This window comes from Heterodontus francisci, chromosome 6 (genome assembly GCF_036365525.1).
Source record: "Heterodontus francisci isolate sHetFra1 chromosome 6, sHetFra1.hap1, whole genome shotgun sequence".
Lineage (NCBI taxonomy): Eukaryota > Metazoa > Chordata > Chondrichthyes > Heterodontiformes > Heterodontidae > Heterodontus > Heterodontus francisci.
The window spans coordinates 121,896,880-121,921,458 of record NC_090376.1 but is presented as its reverse complement, the minus strand read 5'-3'; the positions used below and the strand labels follow the sequence as shown (position 1 = coordinate 121,921,458).

Below are 24,579 nucleotides of genomic sequence, written 5' to 3'. Positions count from 1 at the left end.
AGCAAATCAAATGTAAAGCACTGAGTCTGGGCATCAACACAGAGGCTGCATAGGTTTGGAAAGTAGCATGAAACTGATGGGAAAGGACACAGCCAGTTTCTGACATTACTTCTGCATCATTTGAATATTATATTGATGCTCCTGCTTGTTTGATGACAGTTGCATTGTGTGAGCTGCTGCATTGTGTGTGCACGCACAGTGGAACACAGGGGTATGCAGGCAGATCCTGACCACAAGGTGCAGAAAGCATTGCAATGCTGAAACAAACATCAGGAAGGATGGTGTCGGCTGCAGTAGATCTAATAAATTTAGCATTAATGTAAATTGCACATAAAGTGCAAACACCATGCTTCTAATTTACAAAACAAGTTTATTTTTTAATGGCACACGACTTGACAAATTGTAAGAATGTCGAGTCATTTGAGCATTGCATAACCTCCAAATCCTCCAAGCCTGCTGCTCTTTCTCTCATGAAAAGCAGCACATTAAATGTTTCGCTTATTACTTGTAACACCACTTGTTCTGCCAATAACTAAGGTGATAATTACCACCAAATACTGGAGGGATAAAAAAAAATTAGCAAGTGAAATACACAAAGCAGTGCAATCAATCACTTCACCCTCTTCCAACTGGAAAAGAAAAAACCCCAGTGAAATAGTTGATTTCATAGTGGTAACTGTTAACGAGTAAGAATAAAATGACAAGTCTACAAGAGTATGCCTATTACTTGATACATTGGAAACATTTTCTACATAAGAGTAATTTATTGAACCAAGATCCACGTATTGCATTACATATTGTCCAAAAACACTTAAAAATACTAAACTGTTGCTGCACTGTACAGAGAAATCAAGAAGACAAAAAACGTTTTGCAATAACTGGTAGTAAAATGAAAGCAAGCGGAATATGAGGAAAAACCAACTGTGAACTTCTCCAAAACAGTAAAAGTGTTTTCAATAAAATTTATAAAACTTCACAAAAAGTCCACAGGAATGTTGTTCACCTTGTGCTGTCACAGCTTCCAAAGCAAGTAAGAGTTCTGTCGAAGTGTGAGATTAACAATGTGGGGGAAATTTTATTTGTGATCAAAATGTATTAATAAAGCTCTGTTTAGGATCAATATGTTGAAGCCATTGTTTGTATCCATGGTCTTTAACACTGAATGCTCTCTCCTCCGTCCCACAGCCCAGAAACCCCCGTTTACCAACATCCCCAATTCCAGTTTAGCTTCACCAAGTTATTGTTTCCCAATTTAACCCATCTTCTCTCTGATTCTTCCCAAACCTGCAGTGTCCTCTACTATGGGCATTTCAAGTAGTTTTCTCTATTTTTTTTCCTTAGCCTTTTGTGGTTAAATTTTAGAAATAAATCAGGTTCCACAAAAAAAAACACAAAAAAACAAAAAGCAAAATATAGTTATTGCTTTGCTAACCTTTAGACTGGAAGTTATGTTAAGGACTGGTTTCTAAAACATCGTTGAGTTAGAATTTACAAGCTGCTGGAGATTTTGTGTGAAAATGTAAAACACTTTCAACATTACTCTGCCTATGCGAAGAAACTTAGATTAAACATTAGTGATTCTGCCCATCCTCTCGCTGGACAGACCCATCCAAGCAAGCTCTCTACAACAGCACTAAGTTGGGGTTATTTCTGAATGTTGCCTTTGTTCTTTAACTTTTTTCTAATTTTCCTCATAGAGACATTTAAGGGGAAGTTGGATAAACACACGAGGGAGAAAGGAATAGAAGGATATGCTGATGGGGTGAGAGGAAGAGGGGCGGGAGGAAGCTCGTGTGGCATATTAACACCAGCACAGACCAGTGGGCCGAATGGCCTGTTTCTGTGCTCTGAATTCTGTTTGATTTTCTTCCCAACAATGATAGAAGCAACCTCAGAAATATAGGTTAATGCCTTCTTAGTGCAGTTTATTCAAACCTAAATATGGATTTGTGCCAGAGAAAGGTAAATTCAACACACCATGTTCTTTAAAAAAACAATCAGGTAAGATTGAGAGCTGAGAAATGGATGAAAGCTATGTTAAAAATGTTTATGAATACATGTGTTTGTACTGATGTGTTCTTAGCTTGGACACAGCGATCTGCAATAGATTTATACAGCCTTCACCATGGAGATGGTAGTGACCAATGTAAGATATTAAATCAAGGTTAAAATTATACAATATATGTGAAGTATGTAATATAGATAAATGCAAATGTTTGGCATTGTCTTTAAATCTTTTTTGTTGGCCCTTTCCTCTCCTAATGAAGCTAGTCAGATTGTTATTCTCACTGTTATTCTCACTTATTCTTACTGTTATTCTCACTTATTCTCATTGTTATTCTCACTGGAGTTATCTCCTGTCAGTATCTTGTCCAAATGATCTTTCTTCCAGCATGAGGCCGGATTCTGATTGTTGACAGGCAACTTCATCCTCAGGGGACTACCACCTGATGTCCACTCTTGTTCTTTCCAACAAGAGTCATTTTAAAGGAATAATAGAATGATCGAGTGTAGGAGACCATTCAGCCCATTGTGCCTGTGCCAGCTCTTTGAAAGATCTATCCAATTAGTTCCACACCCCTGCTCTTTCCCAATAGCTCTGCAATTTTGTTTTTTCAAGTATCTCTCGTTGCCCTGAGATGTGGCGCGGAGTCTTTGGGTAATTGGTTTGTGTTTTTGAGAGTCAATCATGTAAAATGTGAACAAGGAGGTATAAGCTTAAAATTAGAGCCAGGTGGTTCAGGAGTGATGTCAGGAAACACTCCTTTATACAAAGGGGTGTGGAAATCTGGAATTCTTTTCCGTCAAAAAGCTGTTGAGGCCGGGGGTCAATTGGAAATTTGAAAATTGAGATTGGTAGATTTTTGTTAGGCAAGGGTATTAAGGGTTATGGAATCAAGGTGGGTAGATGAAGTTAAGCTATTATTTAATTATAAGATGCAACAGGCTCCAGGGGCTGAATAGCCTCCCCCTGTTTCCATGTGAACTGGAGTCACAAGTAGTAGCAGGTTCATATTCCAGAAGCACTTGGTGAGATTTGAACTCATGACCTTGGAGTAGCTCGTACCATAACCACTACACTACCTCAGCCTGTTTGCAGGATGATACTGAAAAATACATTGCAACAAATGCTGGCCTGGCCAGCGACACCCACATCCCATGAACGAATAAAAAAAAAAGTACCCTTTTACAGCTACAGTAGTCTAATAGTACATCTAGTTTGGAAAGGATAACGGTAGATTGCAGTGATAAACTTCACAGAAGCATTATCAGACAGGATTTGACACCGAGTCACATAAGGAGATATTTGGATAGGTGACTGAAATCTTGGTCAAAAAGGTAGGTTTTAAGGAGAGTTTTAAAGGAGGAGAGGGTGGGGTGTGGGGGGAGTTCCAGAGCCTAGGGCCCAGGCAGCTGAAGGCACGACCGCCAATGGTGGAGCGATCAAAATTGGGGGTGCATAAGGTGCCAGAATCGGAGGAGCACACACATTGAGATGTACCAGATTGTCACCATGAGAAAATGACAAATGCAAAGCTCTTCACAAATTGCACAGTAATGGATACTGTACATGTTGTTACGACCAGGTGAGAAAGGTGTCTAGGGCTCCCTCTCAGCCTTCACCTGGTCTTACCATAGCAGGGTTTAATTTTAAACACACTGTGTTTTTGGTTCCCCCTTGGTGAATCTTTGTTCACCGCTTTCCAATTATAAGGCAAAGAAACCAGCACAAACAGGCTTTCTTAGGTTTAAAGAAGAAAAGTTGAAATTTACTCAACTTGAACTTAAACTCTAATTCTGTTGACGTCTACAGATACATGACGCACCCACGCTAGCAGGCATACGTGATACACACATGCAAATAGAGACAGAGAAGAGCAGAAGAAAAATAAAGTGAAAAGTTTGAGGCAATATCTGAAGAGTTTTTGTTACGGTTCTTCGAGCTCACTGTAGAGTCCTTGATTGTAGGTAGATCGTGCTTTTCATTGGGGCCCAGTATTCTTCTTAAACCTTGTTTGCTGCAGGAGACTTTTCTCTCTTGGGGTTCATGTGTCTTCAGTGGATTCAGAGGCAGAGACAGAGATGGGAGCAGACAGGAGAGATCTTCTCAGTTCAAGAGCAAAACAGACTTTCTGAATTCAAACTGCACAATTCAGAAAACCCCAGGTTGCCAAGCAGGTTAGTCATGTGACTAATTGGTCTGACCACATCTTGGATTGTATCACCTTTGCAGTCTCTGGAATGCTCCTCTTACACAATACCTAGTGATCAAGGTCCATTGTGGGTTAAATGTGTCAGGGAATGGTCCTTTGTCCTTCCAATCACTGTCTGTTTAATAAGTCCTTTCTTCACTCCAGTAACAGTTTAAAATCAATGTTCATGACAAAATTAATGTGCCTCATTCTTGGCAGGTGGGGGGCTCTCATGACAATGTGTTGAAATACTTGGTGAATATTTGGTGAGATATGCTTGGCACGGTCAAAAATGGCCTCTTAATATTTAACTGTCAGCATGTAGCTTGTTCACAAATGATTGTTTTTAAAGTTTTTGCAATTCCTTTCATTACTTTGAATTGTCATTAACACTACACTAACTCTCAACTGTCTAATACTAATGATATCTAATGGCCAAAACTCCTTTTGCATTGACAGCTTTCCTTTATAACTTAAACATTCGATGCAATGCAATGAATTCTGCAACAAAAAAAAACTTTCTTTCACACCATGTAGAATTTTAGAACCATAGAATGTCATAGCACAGATGGAGGCAATTTGGCCCATCTTGTTTGTACTAGCTTTTTCCTGGAGCAATCCAAAGCTATTCCCACTTACTTCCCGCAGCCCTATTCTTCAAACATTAACAAGTGCAATTAAAGAGTGTCTAACTGATTCCTGTTTCATTCATAACCTGTTCCTGAGCAACATCCCCACTTGTTCCTAGTCTTTGGAATCATGTCCTGCATATTTTGATCTCCTTCAATAAAGTGACAGCCAAATTTGTATTTAATTATACAGGGTGGATGTAAAATTAGAACAGTGTACAGTTAGTTCATTTTAATAACAGCACAATTTATCTTTTCTTACATTTCATTCCATCGCAAACCAAATTTGTTGATCATACTGAAATAACATGAACCAATAAAGCCAAAAACGAGCTTTGCCACTATGCTAGCTATCGACCCTTGTCGGTCATATTTCACATTGAAAACAAGGAATTGTTTCTGCAGACTGCTCCAGACATTTAATATCCCACTGTTCGATACGGGAACTTTGTGTGGCCTTCAAAAACAGTCTTGTATTTCTATAGCGCCTTTCACAACCTCAGGAAGTCCCAAAGCACTCCCTCAGTACTGCATTGTGAGTCTCAGCCTAGATTTTGTGCTTAAGTCTCTAGAGTGGGACTTGAACCCATAACCTTTGGACTCAGGAGAGAATGCCACCCACTGAGCCGCTAAAAGGACTGTTTCTAGCTCCCAGCTCATAACATGGGGGAAAAAATTGATCTATGAATAAAATACTCTAAATTAGCTTTATACATTTCACAAGAGTGTATGCAGATAACGGAATAAAGCCATATCAGGTCACCCACCAGCTTTAGCTTAAGAACATAAGAATTAGGAGCAGGAGTAGGCCACTCGGCCCCTTGAGCCTGCTCTGCCATTCAATAAGATCATGGCCGATCTGAACTTGACAAAGGATTAGTACCGAGTTAACAATGAAAAGTACTAGTGTTTGCCACGTTTGCTCAAGGAAGTTGTATTTTGGTGAGAAACCAACAGATTGGCAAGTATCAATTAGCAGATCCTGATGCTGACCCTTGGCTTTGACTCACTGTGGCAGGAGTGCTGTTGTTTTCAGAGTTGCTCTTCATTGAGACAGGAAAAGCCAATGTGATGTGGCGCCTAATTATACCCAAAACCTTTCTTTTGTAACCCTTGAACGCAAAGAAGTAGATAAGTGGATCGATGCAGCAGTTCAGGTTCATGAAGCAGACGGACACTTGCAGGCTAACCTTGAAGACTTGCTGCTGCCAGCAACTCTGTTGGGAGATGAGCTTTCGGATCATGTACTGGATGATGGTGAGGTGATACGGAGTGAAACAGATCAGAAATGCCAGCAGAACAAGCAGAATGACATTGACGGCCTTTTTGTTCCTGCCTAGTTTTTCGGTTAGCGGGTTTTCCTTTGCTGTCTTGCAGAGTTTCACGTTGACTCGAGAGTAGCAGAAGAGTATGACTGAGACCGGGAGGCAATATCCCAAAAAGCAGGCACAGAGAAGTAGTTTCGGCAAGTTTGCATTTGTTTCAAAGTTTGGGTACTCCATACAGGTCACCAAGCCATTATTCTTCTTGGTCATTGTCATAAACAGCAAGGGAGCTGTCTGGATGAAAACAAAGACCCAAACTGCAGCGCAGATGTATCTAACTTTTTGTACTTTCCGAAACTTGGCAAATCGAAGAGGGTGCACCACTGCAATGTAACGGTCAACACTCAAACAGGTCATGAACTGAATGCTGACGTAAGTATTTATGTAGAAAATGACCGCAGAAATTCGACACAGTGCTTCACTGAACGGCCAGTCAAATCCTCGGATGGTGTAGATAATTCGAGTTGGTAGAGCAAAGGTGAAGAGGGCATCAGAGACAGCTAGGTGGATTAAATAAAGCGTGGTTGAATTGATTTTTCGATGTTTTTGGAAAGTTATGTGCAGGGCTAAAATGTTTCCTGATAAACCGATTATGAGAATAATGATGTAAAGAAAAGAAATCATGATTTTAGCTGTCTCATGGTGCATGTACACATCACAGGTCACATTGGCGGAACTATTCATGGTCGCATAAGAAGCAACAGTGACCATTTTAACTCTGTATTTGATGTAGTTCTTCCTTCTGTTTAAAAAAAAGAAATAAAAGTCATTGCAATATTTCCTCATTAAAAAGCAAGTATGGTTTAAGAAGGTTAATTTTTAGGACATAAACCGTAACTAGATGTACACATAGAGATAAAAAGGAATTAAAGGCCTTGAAGAGGGTGCAGAGCAGATATACCAGAATGGGATCAGAGATCACAGAATTGTTACAGTGCAGAAGGAGGACATTCGGAGCAATTCACCTGGTGCCATTCCCCTGCCTTCTCCCCGTAACCCTGCACATTCTTCCTTTTCATATAACTGTCTAATTCCCTTCTGAATGCTTCAATTGAACCTGCCTCCACCACGTTATCAGGCAGCGCATTCCAAACCTTAACCACTCGCTGCGTGAAAAAGTTTTTCCTCATGTCGCTTTTGCTTCTCTTACCAAATACTTTAAATCTGTGTCCTCTTGTTCTCAGTCCTTTCACGAGTGGGAACAGTTTCTCTCTATCTACTCTGTCCAGACCCCTCATGATTTTGAATAACTCGATCAAATCACCTCTCTGCCTTCTCTTCTCCAAGGAAAACAGTCCTAACTTCTCCAATCTATCTTCATAACTGAAATTCCTCATCCTGGAACCATTCTCATGAATCTTTTCTGTACTCTCTCCAATGCCCTCATGTCTTTCCTAAAGTGCGGTGCCCAGAACTGGATGCAATATTCCAGCTGAGCCCAAACTATATACAAGTTCAACATAACCTTCTTGCACTGTACTCTGTGCCCCTATTAATAAATCCCAGGATACTGTATGCTTTATTAACCACTCTCTCAACCTGTCCTGCCACCTTCAATGACTTATGCATATATACACCCAGGTCCCTCTGCTCCTGCACTCTCTTTAGAATTGTACCTTTTATTTTATATTTTCTCTCCATGTTCTTCTGGCCAATATGATTCACCTCACATTTCTCTGCATTGAACTTCATCTGCCACCTGTCCGCCCATTCCACGAACTTTTCAATGTCATTTTGAAGTTCTACACTATCCTCCTTACAGTTCACAATGCTTCCAAGTTTCGTATCATCCACAAACTTTGAAATTGTGCCCTGTACACCAAGGTCGAGGTCATTAATATATATCAGGATAAGCAAGGATTCCAATACTGACCCTTGAGGAACTCCACTACAAACCTTCCTCCAGCCTGGAAAAAATCTGTTAACCACTACTCTTTGTTTCCTGTCACTCAGCCAATTCCGTATCCATGTTGCTACAGTCCCTTTTATTCCATGAGACTTTGCTCACAAGTCTGTTGTGTGGCACTGTATCAATGGCCTTTTGAAAGTCCATGTACACCACATCAACTGCATTGCCCTCTCTGCTACCTCCTCAAAAAACTCCAGCAAGTTAGTTAAACATGATTTTCCCTTAAGAAATCCGTGCTGGCTCTCTTTAATTAACCCTCATTTGTCCATGTGACTATTCATTTTGTCCAGAACTATTCTTTCTAGAAGTTTCCCCACCATCGAAGTTAAACTGACTGGCCTGTAGTTGCTGGGCCTATCTTTGCACCCTTTTTTGAACAAGGGTGTAACGTTGGCAATTCTCCAGTCCTCTGGCACCAACCCCGAGTCTAAGGAAGACTGAAAAATTTGGCCAGTGCCTCTGTGATTTCCACCCTCACTGCTCAGTATCCTTGGATGCATCTGGTCCTGGTGCTTTATCCACTTTAAGTACAGACAGCCTATCTAATCCGTCCTCCTTATCAATTTTAAACCCTTCTAATGTCTGACTTACCTCCTCTTTCAGCATTGCCTGGGTTGCATCTTCTTCCTTGGTGAAGACAGATGCAAAGTATTCATTTAATACCTCAGCTATACCCTCTGCCTCCATTTGTAAATCCCTTTCTGGTCCCTAAACAGCCCCACTCCTCCTTTTACTACCATTTTACTATTTATATGCCTATAGAAAACATTGGAATTCTCTTTAATGTTAGCTGCCAGTCTCCTTTCATGCCCTCTCTTTGCTTCTCTTATTTGCTTTTTCACTTCCCCTCTGGACCTTCTATATTCAGCCTGGTCCTCAATAATATTTTCTTCCTGACATCTGTCCTAAGCACACTTTTTCTTCATCGCTACCTCTTTCGTCATCCAAGGAGCTCTGGATTTGTTTACCCTAGCTTTCCACTTTGAGGGAACATTCCTTGTCTGTGCCCGAACTATCGCTTCTTTGAAGGTAGCCCATTGTTCACTTATCATTTTTCCTGCCAACCTTTGACTCCAATTTATTCGCCGCAGCTCTGTTCTTACCGCATTGAAGTTGTCCTTCCCCCAGTTAATTATTCTTACTCTGGATTTTTCTTTGCCCTTTTCCATAGTCAGCCTAAACCTTATGATGCAATGATCACTATCCCCTAAATGCTCTCCTACTGATACTTAATCCACTTGGCCCACCTCATTCCCAAGAACCAGGTCTATCAGTGCCTCCTTTCTCATTGGACTCGAAACATACTGCTGTAGAAAAGTTTTCCTGAACACACTCGAGGGACTTCAGTTATTTGGGGAGACTGGAGAAGCTGGGACTCTCAGAACAGAGAAGGTTAAGGGGAGATTTGATTGAGATGTTCAAAATCATGAAGGGCAAATAAGGAGAAATTATTTCCACTGACAGGAGGGTCAGTGACCAAAGGGCACAGATGGAAGATCATTGGCAAAGAACATGAGGGGGAGATGAGGAGAATTTTTTTTAAGCAGCGAGTTGTTGTGATCCAGAATGCACTGCCTGAAAGGGCGGCGGAAACAGATTCAATAGTAACTTTCAAAAGGAAATTGGATGAATATTTGATGGGGAAATCATTTGTAGGGCTCCAGGGAAAGAGCAGAGGAAGTGGGATTAATTAGATGGCTTTCTTAAAGAGCCAGCAAAGGCACAATGGGCTGAATGGCCTCCTTCTGTGCTGCATGATTCTAAAATAATTATATTTCAAGGCAGCTGTATAATTGGTTCAAGACTCTCTGGAGATATTCAGTCTTCTGACTTGCCACAGAGCTGTATATCATCAGTAGATATAATAATAGGGCAACAATCCCCATTGCATATCTCAATAATTGTTAATAGCAGAGGTCCTGCAGAACTTTTTTTTCTGAGCAGAGTATTTTCAACTTTCCATCACTTTCCATCATTTTGCCAATCTATTTCAGCAATTTGTCAACTATTTCAGGAGCCCTTATTAAATGTACTTACTAGTACTTTAGAGCCTTCATACAGGAATCCATCATTCTAGCTTCTCCACTCGACACCCCATTTCTGTTTGATTCAGTGTCTTATCAGATAAAGATAATTCAAAATATACAATTTTTATCTAAATCTGGGACTACGTTCTATCCCAGACCATTTACTGTTCATTCTCAATCTGTAGAATTCTCATTACAGGAAGTGATGCAACAGAATTTTCACTAAATCAGCTGCCAATGGTGAATTTTGGCAAGTACCTTCAGATGAAGAATCTAAACTATTGCTGACTTTTATATAACCATTTGGAAGATTCTGTTTTAACAGATTACCTTTTGGAATTACGTCAGCACTGGAAATTTTCCAAAGAGCGATGTCCAGAATCCTGGAGGGATGAGGAGGGATCATCTGTCACATAGACAACATGTTGATCCACGGTGCAGGTCAGCAGCAACACGATGCAAGAGTGGGAGCAGTGTTGCAGAGACTACAGGAAGCTGGTCTAATGTTGAATGAGCAGTGTGTCTTTTCACAACAAACAGTAAGATTTCGAGGCCATCTCTATGTCCTAGGTCTTCAATTTAAGATTAAACGGATCACAAACCATTAGTTACTCTGCAGAATGCAAAAGAACTATTAAAGTTACCTGCGAGAGTGCAGATATTTCGATTGAGATTAATGAGATTTGACGCTGAGACCAAATATGGAAAACAGCAAATAACAGCAGATGCATTATCATGCATTACATCAGCAGGACCTAAAGAAGGTGACATTCTAGTTTTTGAGGGCGCAGAAGTGTTTGCTTTAACAACAACAGAGTATTTACCTGCTACAATGCAGAAGTTGGACAAAATTAGGAAGGTTTAAAAAGGAGATGAAGTATGTGCAGCAAGTTGAGAATATTGTTTGAAGTGGTGGCCAGTGTACATGCTACACAACCCAGTATTAAGCCAATATTATAAGCAACAGGTCATTTGAGTATCATTGATGATTTGTTGATATTTGACGAGAGATTTGTTATCCCCAGGATACTAAGATTAGAGATGTTGGAAAGATTACACCAAGGATGTTTAGGAATAACAAAGTGCAGAGCCAGGGCAAGAGGGTCAGTTTTGTGGCCTGGCATATCGAAAGAGATCGAAGAGATGATATCGAGGTGTAACACGTGTGCTGTCAATTGTCATGAGACGAAGGAGCCACTAATGTCATCATCATTTCCGTCTAGACGATGGGAACGTCAAAGTATGGATCTTTTCGTGCATTAGAATAAGATATTCTTAATCGTTGTTGAGTACTATTTGAGGTGGATTGAAGTAATTGAAGGTCAGACCTCAGGTGCTGTAGTCACATCCTTGAGGGAACTCTTTGGCATGCACAGGATCCCAGATGTGGTGAAATCTGACAATGGCCCACAATTCACAAATGAATGTTTCAAAGAGCTCGCAGAATCATATGGCTTTACTCAGATCACTAGTTCACCAAGATATCCTCAGGCAAATGAGGTGTAGAGGCCTACTTTAGGTCGGGAAAACGAACCCGACCCGAATCCAACCAAACCACCGTGGACCCGCGCCTGACCTGGCCCAAGTCCCTCCGCTTTTGCCCCAAGCCCGCCCCTACCCGAGCCCGTCCCAACTCGACCCAACCCGGCCATCCGTTTACTTACCTCCCGCCTCAGAACCTCCACGAAGCTGCCGAGCATGCGTGATGACGTCATAGTGACGTCACTCGCTCACTGTGCAAACTCAGTTTTGTCCCGGACTCCCAGCTCAGGTAAGTTTTTTTATCTTTAATACTTAACGGCACAGCACTGACCGACCCTGTGTGTCCGGCCCAGCCCGACCCGACTCGACTTGGACTCGGCCCGACCCGACCCCAGCCCGAAAGCTGGAGCCTGGAGATGGGCCTGACCTGACCCGCACCCGACACATGTTGTCAGGTCCCATTGGGTTCAGGTCGGGTAGCAGGCCACTGATGTAAAGATTGTGAAGTCTTTGTTAAAGATGAATCAAGATTTTCAATTAGCACTTTAAAGCTATTAAGCAACAACATTTCAGAATGGTTTAGCTCCATGCAAATTGTTGATGGGACAAAGATCAAGAACACAACTTCCTATACTTCCAAGAATGCTTAAACCACAATTGAGTGCAGAAGACTTGGAAAAAGTGAGGGAGAGAGAGGATAGAGAATGATCTATTCAATCCAAGGATTATGACAGACCTGGACAACCTGGAGAATCAGTTTGGGTTAGACATCATAGAAGATATGTAGAAGTGATAGAACAATCACTATCTCCAAGATCATACATTGTCCAAACTGACTGAGGGATGATAAGAAAAACAGAAGGTCATTGGTAGTGATACCAAAGAAGCTGTAAATACAAGGGGAACAATCATCTCAGAAGTTGATGAACCTACAGAGCTGCAATCAGCCATCAACCCAGAGGACAACCAGAGTGAAGGACTTGAGTTATCAAATAGTTCTACTGAAGTACAAAAGAATGAGCAGGAAGAACTAGAAGACTCAAAATTGTCGACATCTTCTAAAGAGAGAAGAATGCGTTATGGCAGACTTGTAAAAACGTCACAGCGTTTAACAATCCAAGAAGTCAGAGAATTGGAGGGAAATGTAGTATAATGTAATATAGGGTTATTACTGAGCAGAATATGTAAGTAATGTGTTACATCATAGGAAGTGATGTAATAGAACTTGTGCAGATCCTCATGTAGACTGAAACTGCAAGCCATTGATATCGGATACATGTAAATAAACTCCTGTTCCTGTAACCGTCAATCTCTCAGATATTCTGTTAGCATCAGCATATCACACTTTAGAGGATAGCTTAAAGGCAAGATATGCACATGGTGAGGCACCAAACATGCTTGGCCTGCAGCCAGGGCAGGGAGTAAGGGTAGCGCAGATACCAGCTCGCTGGAGGGTAAGGTCACACATGTTCTGCTGCAGAGGACTCTGATGAGCACTTCAATGGGGCAGGCTACAGAAGAAGACTGATGGATATGCACAATGAAATGCTTGGTTCATTTGCAGGCCTGCCAGAAAGCCAATATCCAGCACCAACTTGCACAGGGCTCCAAGTGTATCTTTTCTAGCATGGAAGTGGTGGCCAACTCTATTGGGACTTCCTATTTATTTGTTCACAGGATGTGGGCGTCGCTGGCCAGGCCAGCATTTATTGCCCATCCCTAATTGCCCTTGAGAAGGTGGTGGTGAGCTACCTTTTTGACCTGCTGCAGTCCATGTGGTACAGGTGCACCCACAGTGCTGTTAGGGAGGGAGTTGCAGGATTTTAGCACAGTGCCAGTGAAGGAATGGTGATATCGTTCCAGGTCAGGATTGTGTGTGACTTGGAAGGGAGTTTTCAAGTGGAGCTGTTCCCATGTGTCTGCTGCCCTTGTTCTTCTAGGTGGTAGAGGTCGCGGGTTTGGAAGGTGCTGTCTAAGGATCCTTGGTGTATTGCTGCAGTGCAGCTTGTGGATGGTACACACTGCTGCCACTGTGCGTTGGTGGTGGAGGGAGTGCATGTTTGTGGATGGGGTGCCAATCAAGTGGGCTGCTTTGTCCTGGATGGTGTCGAACTTCTTGAGTGTTGTTGGAGTTGCACCCATCCAGGCAAGTGCAGACTATTCCATCATACAAATAAAAGCAAAAAAGCAAGATTGGGTGACTGCTTTGCTGAACATCTCCGCTTAGTCCGAAAGCATGACCCCGAGCTTCCAGTTGCTTGCCATTTCAACACTCCCCCTGCTCTCATGCCTACATTTCTGTCTTTGGCTTGCTCCAGTGTTCCAGTGAACATCAACGCAAGCTCGAGGAGCAGCACCTGATCTTTTGATTAGGCACTCTCCAGCCTTGTGAACTGAACATTGAGTTCAATAACTTCAGAGCATGACTGGCCTTTTTAAATATTTTTTTTAACCATGTGTCTGCTTTTCATGTAGACAGAGCTGCTCATTAGATTAGATTAGATTAGATTAGAGATACAGCACTGAAACAGGCCCTTCGGCCCACCGAGTCTGTGCCGAACATCAACCACCCATTTATACTAATCCTACACTAATCCCATATTCTCAACAAACATCCCCACCTGTCCCTATATTTCCCTACCACCTACCTATACTGGTGACAATTTATAATGGCCAATTTACCTATCAACCTGCAAGTCTTTTGGCTTGTGGGAGGAAACCGGAGCACCCGGAGAAAACCCACGCAGACACAGGGAGAACTTGCAAACTCCACACAGGCAGTACCCGGAATCGAACCCAGGTCCATGGAGCTGTGAGGCTGCGGTGCTAACCACTGCGCCACTGTGCCGCCCTAAATTATTCTGCTATTAACACTCTCTCTGGACTAATGCTTTGTCTTTCACCACAAGCATTAACACAATCTTTGCCTTTGTCCCAGGACAGCTTTGTTATTTAATCTCTCCTGCCCTCTGCCCTATCAAACACCTTCCCCTTTGTTCTCACTCCCACCCCTCTCCCCTTCACTTGCTTAAAACCTAATTCTTTTCTAACCTTTGCCAGTTCTGAATAAAGGTCACTGAGCTGAAGCATTAACTTTGCTTCTCTCTCCACAGATGCTGCCAGACCTGCTGAGTATTTCCAGCACTTTTTGTTTTTGTATTCCATCATACTCCTGACTTGTGCCTTGTAGATGGGGGACAGGCTTTGGAAGTCAGGAGGTGAGTTACTCCCTGCAGAATTCCCAGCCTCTGGATGCGCTTGTAGCCACAGTGGACCCAACCATGATGCAACAGCTGATGTATGTTTCCTCAACTTCCATTGCTGCACAAGCAGGAGCCACCCAATGTCCGACTGCTGTACCGGAAACTCAAATTTCTGTTAAGCGAGGTCAGCCCTCGGGTACCAGTGTTCAGAGAGGTTTGCAGGCTATCACAGCAGTCCAGCAATCTGTGCTCCAGAAGGTTACCATGGTTATTGAGGTGCTAACCCAGGGGTGTGGCAGTGACTCTGTGCAGCATAAACCTGCTGTCATCACTCAGAATTTTCAGAATTTGCCCTCGCACCACTGCTCATCTAAGTGTTGCCTGTGGCTTAGCTGATAGGGCCTTTGAGGTGACAAGGCTCCCGGTTCAACTCTCACTCCAGGTCATCAGTACAAAAATCAAGGCTGACAACTCCCACTGCGTTACCGAGGGAGTGCTGCATTGTCAGAGGTTTCGCCTTTTGGCCCTGTCTGCCCTCTCAGGTGGACATAAAAGATCCCACGGCACTATTTCAAAGAAGAGCAGGAGAATTCTCCCGGTGTCCTGGCCAATATTTATCCCTCAACCAACATCACTGAAACAGATGATCTGGTCATTCACATTGCTGTTTGTGGGATCTTGCTGTGTGCAAATTGGCTGTTACAACAGTGACTACACTACAAAAAGTACTTTATTTGGGACATCCTGAAATCATGAAAGGTGCTATAGAAATGCAAATTTTTCTTTTTTAGTCACTCTGTCAGTGCCCTTGCTGCTGCCTAAGCTGAGATGGTGCACTCTGAAGCCAGGCCTTCTAGGCCCTGAGCTGCCAGAGGTCTCCTTTACTGAAAGTCAGCAGCCTTCCACCAGCCATGCCGCAGCCACTGGGGTACCACTGTGTAGGAACACTAGGACAGACAAAGGCACATAGAAGACAGGCACTAAGGGAATGCACAAGGGTGAATAGTTGACTTTTGTATGCAATATGGTACGATTTGATTTATAAATTTCATTTGGAATGTTTATTTTATGTTGGCTTTTATTTTTGCATTGTGGCCAAGCAAATGCTGTGATGGTCAGTGAGAGAGGGAAGGTAAGGAGTGTTGGTGAGTGGGGAATTGGGGCTGTGTTTACTGGGTTGTTCACGGACAGCCTGGCCAGGAAAAAGCTGTGTAGATTGTCTCCTCCCTCCCTCCTCCTCCTCCTGCTCCTCAGCGTCTTGCTGTAGAACTGTCCCCTCAGGTTGTGAAGCATGCAGCAGACTAACATGAATCTTGACACCTGCTCTGCCGAGAACTGCAGGTTTCCTCCAGAGCAATCCAGGCAGCGGAAGCTTTGTTTCAGCTTGCCAATAGTCAGCTCTATCACATTTCGTGTGGCAACCTGGTTTTTGTTGTACGTGTACAGGTTGTGCACTGGAGTCATCAGCCATATCATCAGCAGACAGCCCTTGTCACCCAGTAGCCACCCATTGGTTTTCTGTGGTGGCCCAAATGTAGCTGGCACAATGGGCTGCTGCAGAATGAAACCATCATGACTGCTGCCAGTGTGCCAGGTGCATGATTCGCTACAGATGGTCGCATACCAGCTGAACTTTGAGGAAGTGGAATCCCTTTCAATTGCAGTACATCTCAGAGTTGAAATGCAGCTCCCGTAAGGTGATACACAGGCAGTCAAGGCACCCTGCACCATAGGGAAGCCTGCAATCCTTGCAAAGATGTGTGCTCGCTCTGCCTGCTGCTCTCTGGCAATAGAGAATGAAGTGTAGTCTGCTCCCTTTGAATTGAGAGCCCCTTATGCAAAAGGCAAACTGGGAGATGTTGCAAATATCTCCAGCTCCAGCCTGGAAGGAGCCAAGCACATAAAGGTTTATGGCCACGGTCACCTTCACAGCCACTGGCAATGCCGTCCTTACCCTGCTTTGAGGTTGCAATTGTGGCTGCAGCAGGTGACAGATTTCAGTGAGGATGAACTTACTGAAGTGCAGATGTCTGACACACTGTTCCCTGCTGAGGAATTGTTCCCTGAACACCCTGGGCAGATATGGGCCCCTGTTGAGAACCCTTCTTCCCCACCTCTTTCTCCTCCCGCTTTTCGTAGCTTCTCCTGTTCTGCGTGGTCTCTGTTTATTCTCCAAGTCATGTTGCATTCCAAGAGGAATGCCTACCTGTTTCTAGGAGAAACTGATTTGTGCAGACGCCTTGGAGTCAGGACCAAGTTCTTCAGCCTCTGCCATACCAGTCCCTGTAGACATTAGCAACTTTGAAAAACTCTAGAAAGTACCAAACACGTCTACAATCGTATCAACAGCCAACAATCAATCAGCAACGAACCTGAAAGTAGTTCTGATCCCTTTAAATAGCACCAGTGAAAGAGTACTCCCTGCCGTTGAATGCATCTTCAGCCATGCGAAATTAAGAGAGGGCATTAGCTGGAGCACCGAGCTCCAAAAATGGCAGCTCTGGCGTCAAATCATCGTTGCACACTGATCGGCGTCATGACCTGCCGACTCTGCATGCTTCCAGCAAACAGTCACTGCACGTGCACTAACACCCTCACTAATATGGTACCCACTGTATCTCGCACCAGAAGTGGGCACGAACCGCAGTCAGCACTTGGGACCTCTAATGCCCCTCGTAGCTCCCAAAAAACAGGCACTATGGGTCGGAATTGTACCCCAAAATTATTCCATTTTCTTCCTTTTGGGGAGCTGCTGATTTAGAGCCGTTTCATGATAAATAATATATAATCAAATGTTGTGTGAAAATAATAACAACACAAACTTGCATTTATATAGCACCCTTAATTTCACAAAACATCCCAAGTTGCTTCACGGGAGTGTTTAAGAGCAAAATTTGACACCGGGCCACATAAGGAGATTATAGGTCAGGTGACCAAAAGCTTGGTCAAAGAGGTAGGTTTTAAAGAGCGTCTTAAAGGAGGAGAGAGAGATAGAGAGGCGGGAAGGTTTAGGGAGGGAATTCCAGAGGTTCAGGCCCAGGCAGCTGAAGACAAGGCTGCTATTGGTGGAGAAATTAAAATCAGGGATGCGCAAGAGGCCAGAATTAGATGAGCAGAGAGATTTCAGAGCGTTGTGGGGCTGGGTGAGATTACAGAGATAGGGAGGGCAGAATTTTAAATGAATTATCCCTGCCTTCTAAGCTCAACGTCACCTCAAGACCAGCGTTACTCTTGACACAGAAAAGGCACATGTGTGTCTGTTTCTCCACGTGTCACCAAACTATCAAACTATCAAAGTACTGCACTACTAGAACCTATCAGACAAAGGAAACATCTCTTATCATAGTTTCACCTCTGCATTTTAGAGCCACTGACTGGAGCAGTTTGTCATTTATGTAGATAGATTGTTGAAGTTTGGAAAGTACATCAGCAGCAACTTGCATTTATATAGCACCTTTAACATAGGAAAACATTCTAAGGGAATTCACAGGAGCTTTATGAAGTAACAATAGACGCCAAGACATAAGGGCATGTCAGGACAGGTGACCAAAAGCTTGGTTCAAGAGGTAGGTTTTCAAGTGGTGACACAGTGGTAATGTCACTGGACTGGTAACTCAGAGCTTAGGCAATGCTCTGGGGGCATGAGTTGGTGGAACTTGAATTCAATTAATAAATCTGGAATTAAAAAGCTATTCTAATGATGGCCATGAAACCATTGTCGATTGTTGTAAAAACTCATCTGGCTCACTAATGCCCTTTAGGGAAGGAAATCTGCCGTCCTTACCTGGTCTGGCCTACATGTGACTCCAGACCCACAGCAATGTGGTTGACTCTTAAATGCCCTCTGAAATGGCCTAGCAAGCCACTCAGTTATATCTAACTGCTGTGAAGTCTAAGAAAAGGAATGAAACCGGATGGACCACCCGCATCGACCCAGGCACCGGAAACGAACAACGGCAAAACCAGCCCTGTTGACACTGTAAACTCCTCCTTAATGCCAACCGGGGGCTCATGCCAAAACTGGGAGAGCTGTCCCACAGACTAGTCAAGCAACAGCCTCACATAGTCATACTCATGGAATCAAATTTTGCAGATAATGTCCCAGACACCACCATCCCTGGGTATGACCTATCCCACCGGAAGGACAGACCCACTAGAGGTGGCGGCACAGTGGTATACAGTCGGGAAGGAGTTGCCCTGGGAGTCCTCAACATTGACTCTGGACCCCATGAAGTCGTATGGCATCATGGGCAAGGAAACCTCCTGCCGATTACCACCTACTGCCACCCACCACCCCCCAGCTGATGAATCAGTGCTTCTCCATGTTGAACACCAAGTGGAAGAAGGACTGAGGGTAGCAAGGGCGCAGAATGTACTCTGGGTGGGGTATGTCCACCACCAAGAGTAGCTCAATAGCACCACTACTGAACGTGCTGGCCGAGTCCTAAAGGACATAGCTGATAGCTGGGTCTGCGGCAGGTGGTGAGGGAACCAACAAGAGGGAAAAACCAACTTGACGTTGCCCTCACCAATCTACCTGTTGCAGATGCATCTGTCCATGACAGTACTGGTCGGAGTGATGACCGCACAGTCCTTGTGGACACTAAGTCCCCTCTTCACAGAGGGTAGCCACCATCGTGTTTTGTGCCATTACCACTGGGCTAAATGGGACAGATTTCAAACAGATCTAGCAACTCAAAACTGGGCATCCATGAGATGTTGTGGGCCATCAACAGCAGCAGAATTGTATTCAACCACAATCTGTAACCTCATGGCCTGACATATACCCACTCTACCATCAAGCCAGGAGACCAACCCTGGTTCAATGAAGAGTGCAGGAGGTCTTGCCAGGAGCAGCACCAGGCATACCTAAAAATGAAGTGTCAGCCTGGTGAAGCTACAACCCATGACTACTTGCATGCCAAACAGCCAAAGCAGCTTGCAATAGACAAAGCTAAGCGATCCCACAACCAATGGATCTGATCTAAGCTCTGCAGTCCTGCCACATCCAGTCGTGAGTGCTGGTGGACAATTAAACAGCTGACAGGAGGAGGAGGCTCCACAAATAATCCCATCCTCAATGATGGGGGAGCCCAGCGCATCAGTGCAAAAGACAAGGCTGAAGCATTTGCATCCATCTTCAGCCAGAAGTGCCGAGTGGATGATCCATCTCAGCCTCGTCCTGAGGTCCCCAGCATTGTAGATGTCAGTCTTCAGCCATCCAATTCACTCCACGTGATAGCAAGAAACAGCTGAAGCCACTGGATACTGCAAAGGCTATGGGACCTGACAACATTCCAGCAATAGTACTGAAGACATGGGCTCCAGAACTAGCCGCGCCCTTAGCAAAGCTGTTCCAGTACAGCTACAACACTGGCATCTACCCGGCAATGCGGAAAATTCAACAGGACAAATCCAACCCGGCCAATTCCCGCACTATCCGTCTACTCCTGATCATCAGTAAAGTGATGGAAGTTGTCATCAACAGTACTATCAAGCGGCACTTGCTCAGTAATAACCTGCTCACTGATGCTCAGTTTGGGTTCCGTCAGGGCCACTCAGCTCCTGATCTCATTACAGCCTTGGTCCAAACATGGACAAAAGAGCTGAACTCCAGAGGTGAGGTGAGAGTGACTGGCCTTGACATCAAGGCAGCATTTGACCGAGTATGGCATCAAGGAGCCCTAACAAAAGTGGAGTCGATGGGGATCGGGGGAAAACTCTCCACTGGTTGGAGTCATACCTAGCACAAAGGAAGATGGTTGTGGTTGTTGGAGAGCAATCAGCTCAGTCCCAGGACATCACTGCAGAGGTTCCTTAGGGTAGTGTCCTAGGATAACCATCTTCAGCTGTTTCATCAATGACCTTCCCTCAATCATAAGGTCAGAAGTGGTGATGTTTGCTGATGATTGCACAATGTTCAACACCATTCGCGACTCCTCAGATACTGAAGCAGCCCATGTCCACATGCAGCAAGGCTTGGGCTGATAAGTGGCAAGTAACGTTTGTGCCACACAAGTGCCAGGCAATGACTATCTCAAACAAGAGAGAATCTAATCATCTCCCCTTGACGTTCAATGGCATTACCATCAGTGAATCCCCCACAATCAACATCCTAGGGGTCATCATTGACTAGAAACTGAACTGGACCAGTCACATAAATGCTGTGGCTACAAGAGCAAGTCAGAGGCTGGGAATTCTGCAGCGAGTAGCTCACCTCCTGTCTTCCCTAGGCCTGTCCACCACCTAAAAGGCACAAGTCAGGAGTGTGATGGAATACTCTCCACTTGCCTGGATGGGCGCAGCTCCAACAACACTCAAGAAGCTCAACACCATCCAGAACAAAGCAGCCCAATGATTGTCACCCCATCCACCACCTTCAACATTCACTCCCTCCACCACAGATGCACAGTGGCAGCAGTGTGTACCATCTACAAGATGCACTGCAGAAACTCACCAAGGCTCCTTTGACAGCACCTTCCAAAGCCATGACCTCTACCACCAAGAAGGACAAGGGCAGAAGGTGCATGGGAACACTACCACCTACAAGTTCCGCTCCAAGCCACACACCATCCTGACTTGGAACTATAATCACCATTCTTCACTGTCGCTGGGTCAAAATCCTGGAATTCAAAGAACAAAGAACAGTACAGCACAGGAACAGGCCATTCGGCCCTCCAAGCCTGCACCGATCTTGTTGCCTGCCTAAACTAACACCTTCTGCACTTCCGGGGCCCATATCCCTCTATTCCCTTCCTATTCATATATTTGTCAAGATGTCTCTTAAACGTCGCTATCGTATCTGCTTCCACCACCTCCCCTGGCAGCAAGTTCCAGGCACTCACCACCCTCTGTGTAAAAAACTTGCCTCGCACATCCCCTCTAAACTTTGCCCCTCGCACCTTAAACCTATGTCCCCTAGTAACTGACTCTTCCACCCTGGGAAAAAGCTTCTGACTATCCACTCTGTCCATGCCGCTCATAACTTTGTAAACCTCTATCATGTCACCCTAATTCCTTCCCTAACAGCACTGTGGGTGCACCTGCACCCCAAGGACTGCAGTGGTTCAAGAAGGCAGCTCACCACCACCTTCTCAAGGGCACTTAGGGATGGGCAATAAATGTTGGCTTGGCCAGCGATACCCGCATCCCCAGAACAAATATAAAAAAGGAAGACAGCGAAGTAGAGAGGCAAAGAGGTTTAGGGAAGGAATTCCAGATCTTAGGGCTCAGGCAGCTGAAGATGTGGCACCAAAGGTGGAGTGATTAAAATTGGGTTGTGAAAGAGGCCAGAATTGGAGGAGCACAGAGATCTCGGAGGGTTGTGGGACTGCTGGAGATTACAGAGATAGGGAACGGTGAAGCCACGGAGGGATTTGTAAACAAGGATGACAGTTTTAAAATCAATGCATTTATGCTTCTTGTAGGAATTTTGGATGAGGTTTCTATTTAGTCTGTCCTCTCAACAGCATTTCTGATTCGATCCAATGTTTGTTTAAAGTTAACTAAAATCAATGTATTCATCACATAAATGGAGAATTCTTTTGCACCTCAATTCATTTTCAAATTCTAGTCTAAACTTATCTAATCAGGGACTACCCTAATTATTGTGCATTTTGCTATTTTTCTATTGCAGAAAAGAATACATGCATGCAAATTGGTCAATGTAATAATCCAGGCTTCTGGGTAAAGAACCTGAAGACAATTAATTTTTACCTCTTTACTAAAACGTAAGAATAATTCATAATTAATTCCCAACTTGTTACATTGCATTTAATTTACTCACCCACACACCCCGTTCTACCCATATCCACATCCACCCACCCACTCCCTCACCCTGCTAACAACAGGCTTTAAGCCTTGTGTGCCTACAGACTGTTGCACGGTTTTCACATTTGCTGATGGGTTGGTAACCTGGAACTAACATTCGGACTAACATCAGAAGGGAGGAGTCATTTAAAGACTATTTAATTCTGATAAGGATAACTGGATAGGATTACATAGTATTTACAACACAGAAACAGGCCATTCAGCCCAGCTGGTCCATATCGGTGTTTTTGCTTGACACAAACCTCCTCCCACCCCTCTTCATCTCAACCTACCAACCTATCTTCTATTCCTTTCCTCGTCACCTGTTTATCCAGCTTTCCTTTAAATGTATCTGCACTATTGGCCTCAACCACTCCATGTGGTAGCGAGTTCCACATTCTCACCACTTTATGGGTAAAGAACTTTCTCCTAAATTCCCTGTTTGATTTATGAGTGGCTATCTTATATTTATGACCCCTAGTTTTGGTCTTGCCCCACAAATGGAAAATGTTCTCTGCCTTTACCCTGTCGAACCCTTTCATAATTTTAAAGACCTCTATCAGGTCACCCCCTCAGCCTTCTATTTTCGAGCGACAACAGCCCCAGCCTGTCAGTCTCTCTTGATAAGTGTAACTCCTCAGTTCTGTTATCACCTTTGTGAATCCAGTCTCTGTACATCCTTTTTTTAATTATGGCGATCAGAACTGTGCACCGTACATCATATATTACACCTAAAAAAACTGTCTAAAAAATGTAACCAATTTAACACCTTTAGCCCTTAATTAACCACATAAATTCTCACCTTCTGCACAGATTTCCTCACAGCTCCTTTAGGTCTCTGAAGAAATGTCAGCAGAATGCTGCCAGTGTTGAAAAGTGAGAGTCACGTGGCCCTGAGATGAGAGTTCAAATGTGTAAAGTCTGTCGCTGCTTTCTTTTGACATTGCAGTCAGTTCTACCTTTCTATGTGGTTAGATCTCAATATTACAGCAGCACAGGATCAAGTTGCTAATCATGATCGTCACAACCACCTCTGCCTTCTTGTTCACTGCAGATAAAAATCGTTCTTTGCTCAAAATTTACATATTTCTTTGCTGCAAATTTATCTTTCATTCATCTGACCTTATTTGATTAAATACTAACACTCCATCATACTTGCCATGATTGTTTCAACTTAATGAGCTGGAACTTTCCTGTAACTTCTGAAACAATTGGACAAGGCCAAAACATACCCTTTGCTCCTGTAAATAATTCAATTTTCTGACTGTGCTGGAAACTGTAACTACAATAATTTGCATTTATATAGCATCATTAAGATAGAATATCTCCAATGGCTTGATCTACATGGTTGAAGTGAATGAAATTGTTGTGCTGGTACATGAAGATTAGAAATGAACAATTCCTTGACTGTTTTCTGTTTTTCTCTCTCTCTCTCCCTCATCTTTCTTTTTCATACACGGATCAATGCTTTAAAAATGGAACATCACTGCTAATATAACAGCTGCATACAGTGATCCAGCCAGAATGGAGATAGTTGGGTCATTTTCCCATCAATCACACCTGGACCCCAATTAATTTTAAGCACATAATTTGTATGATATAACTGACCTCCACTCATTCTATTTTACTGGAATAATACAAGGAAACACTCTTCCCATTAACTAATCATACAAGGACTATGGGACACACATTGAAAGTTTTGAGCAAAAGTTGCAGGGGGAACTATGAGGAAGCACTTTTTTACACAGCGGGTGGTAATGACCTGGAACTCACTGCTCACAAGGCTGATGGAAATGGAGACAATCTGTGACTTCAAGAGGAAGCTGGATGGCCAGTTGAGAGAAATAGACTTGCAGGGCTACAGGGTTCGAGCATGGGAGTGGGACTGACAGGATAGCTCCGTGGAAAGCTGGCATGGACTCAATAGGCCGAATGGCCTCCTTCTGCGCCGTAAATGACTCTATGACCCTGGTTTCGGTCATGATTTCCATTTCCTCTAGTT

General features: G+C 43.7%; 1 protein-coding gene across 2 annotated transcripts; it reads right to left on the bottom strand.

The window, feature by feature from the left end:
• Window positions 1-406: 406 nt before the first annotated feature.
• Window positions 407-23,492, bottom strand: LOC137371516 (G-protein coupled receptor 183-like). 2 transcript variants are annotated; one of them, XM_068034232.1, is made up of 3 exons: window positions 23,380-23,492; window positions 10,414-10,696; window positions 407-6,889 (listed from the first exon to the last, which is right to left on the bottom strand). In XM_068034232.1, exon 3 carries the CDS (start codon window positions 6,856-6,858, stop codon window positions 5,791-5,793), a length of 1,068 nt encoding a protein of 355 aa, XP_067890333.1. In that variant the 5' UTR covers window positions 6,859-6,889; window positions 10,414-10,696; window positions 23,380-23,492; the 3' UTR covers window positions 407-5,790. The 2 variants fall into 2 exon arrangements, with proteins under 2 accessions (XP_067890333.1, XP_067890332.1); XM_068034231.1 differs by lacking the exon at window positions 10,414-10,696.
• Window positions 23,493-24,579: the final 1,087 nt, after the last annotated feature.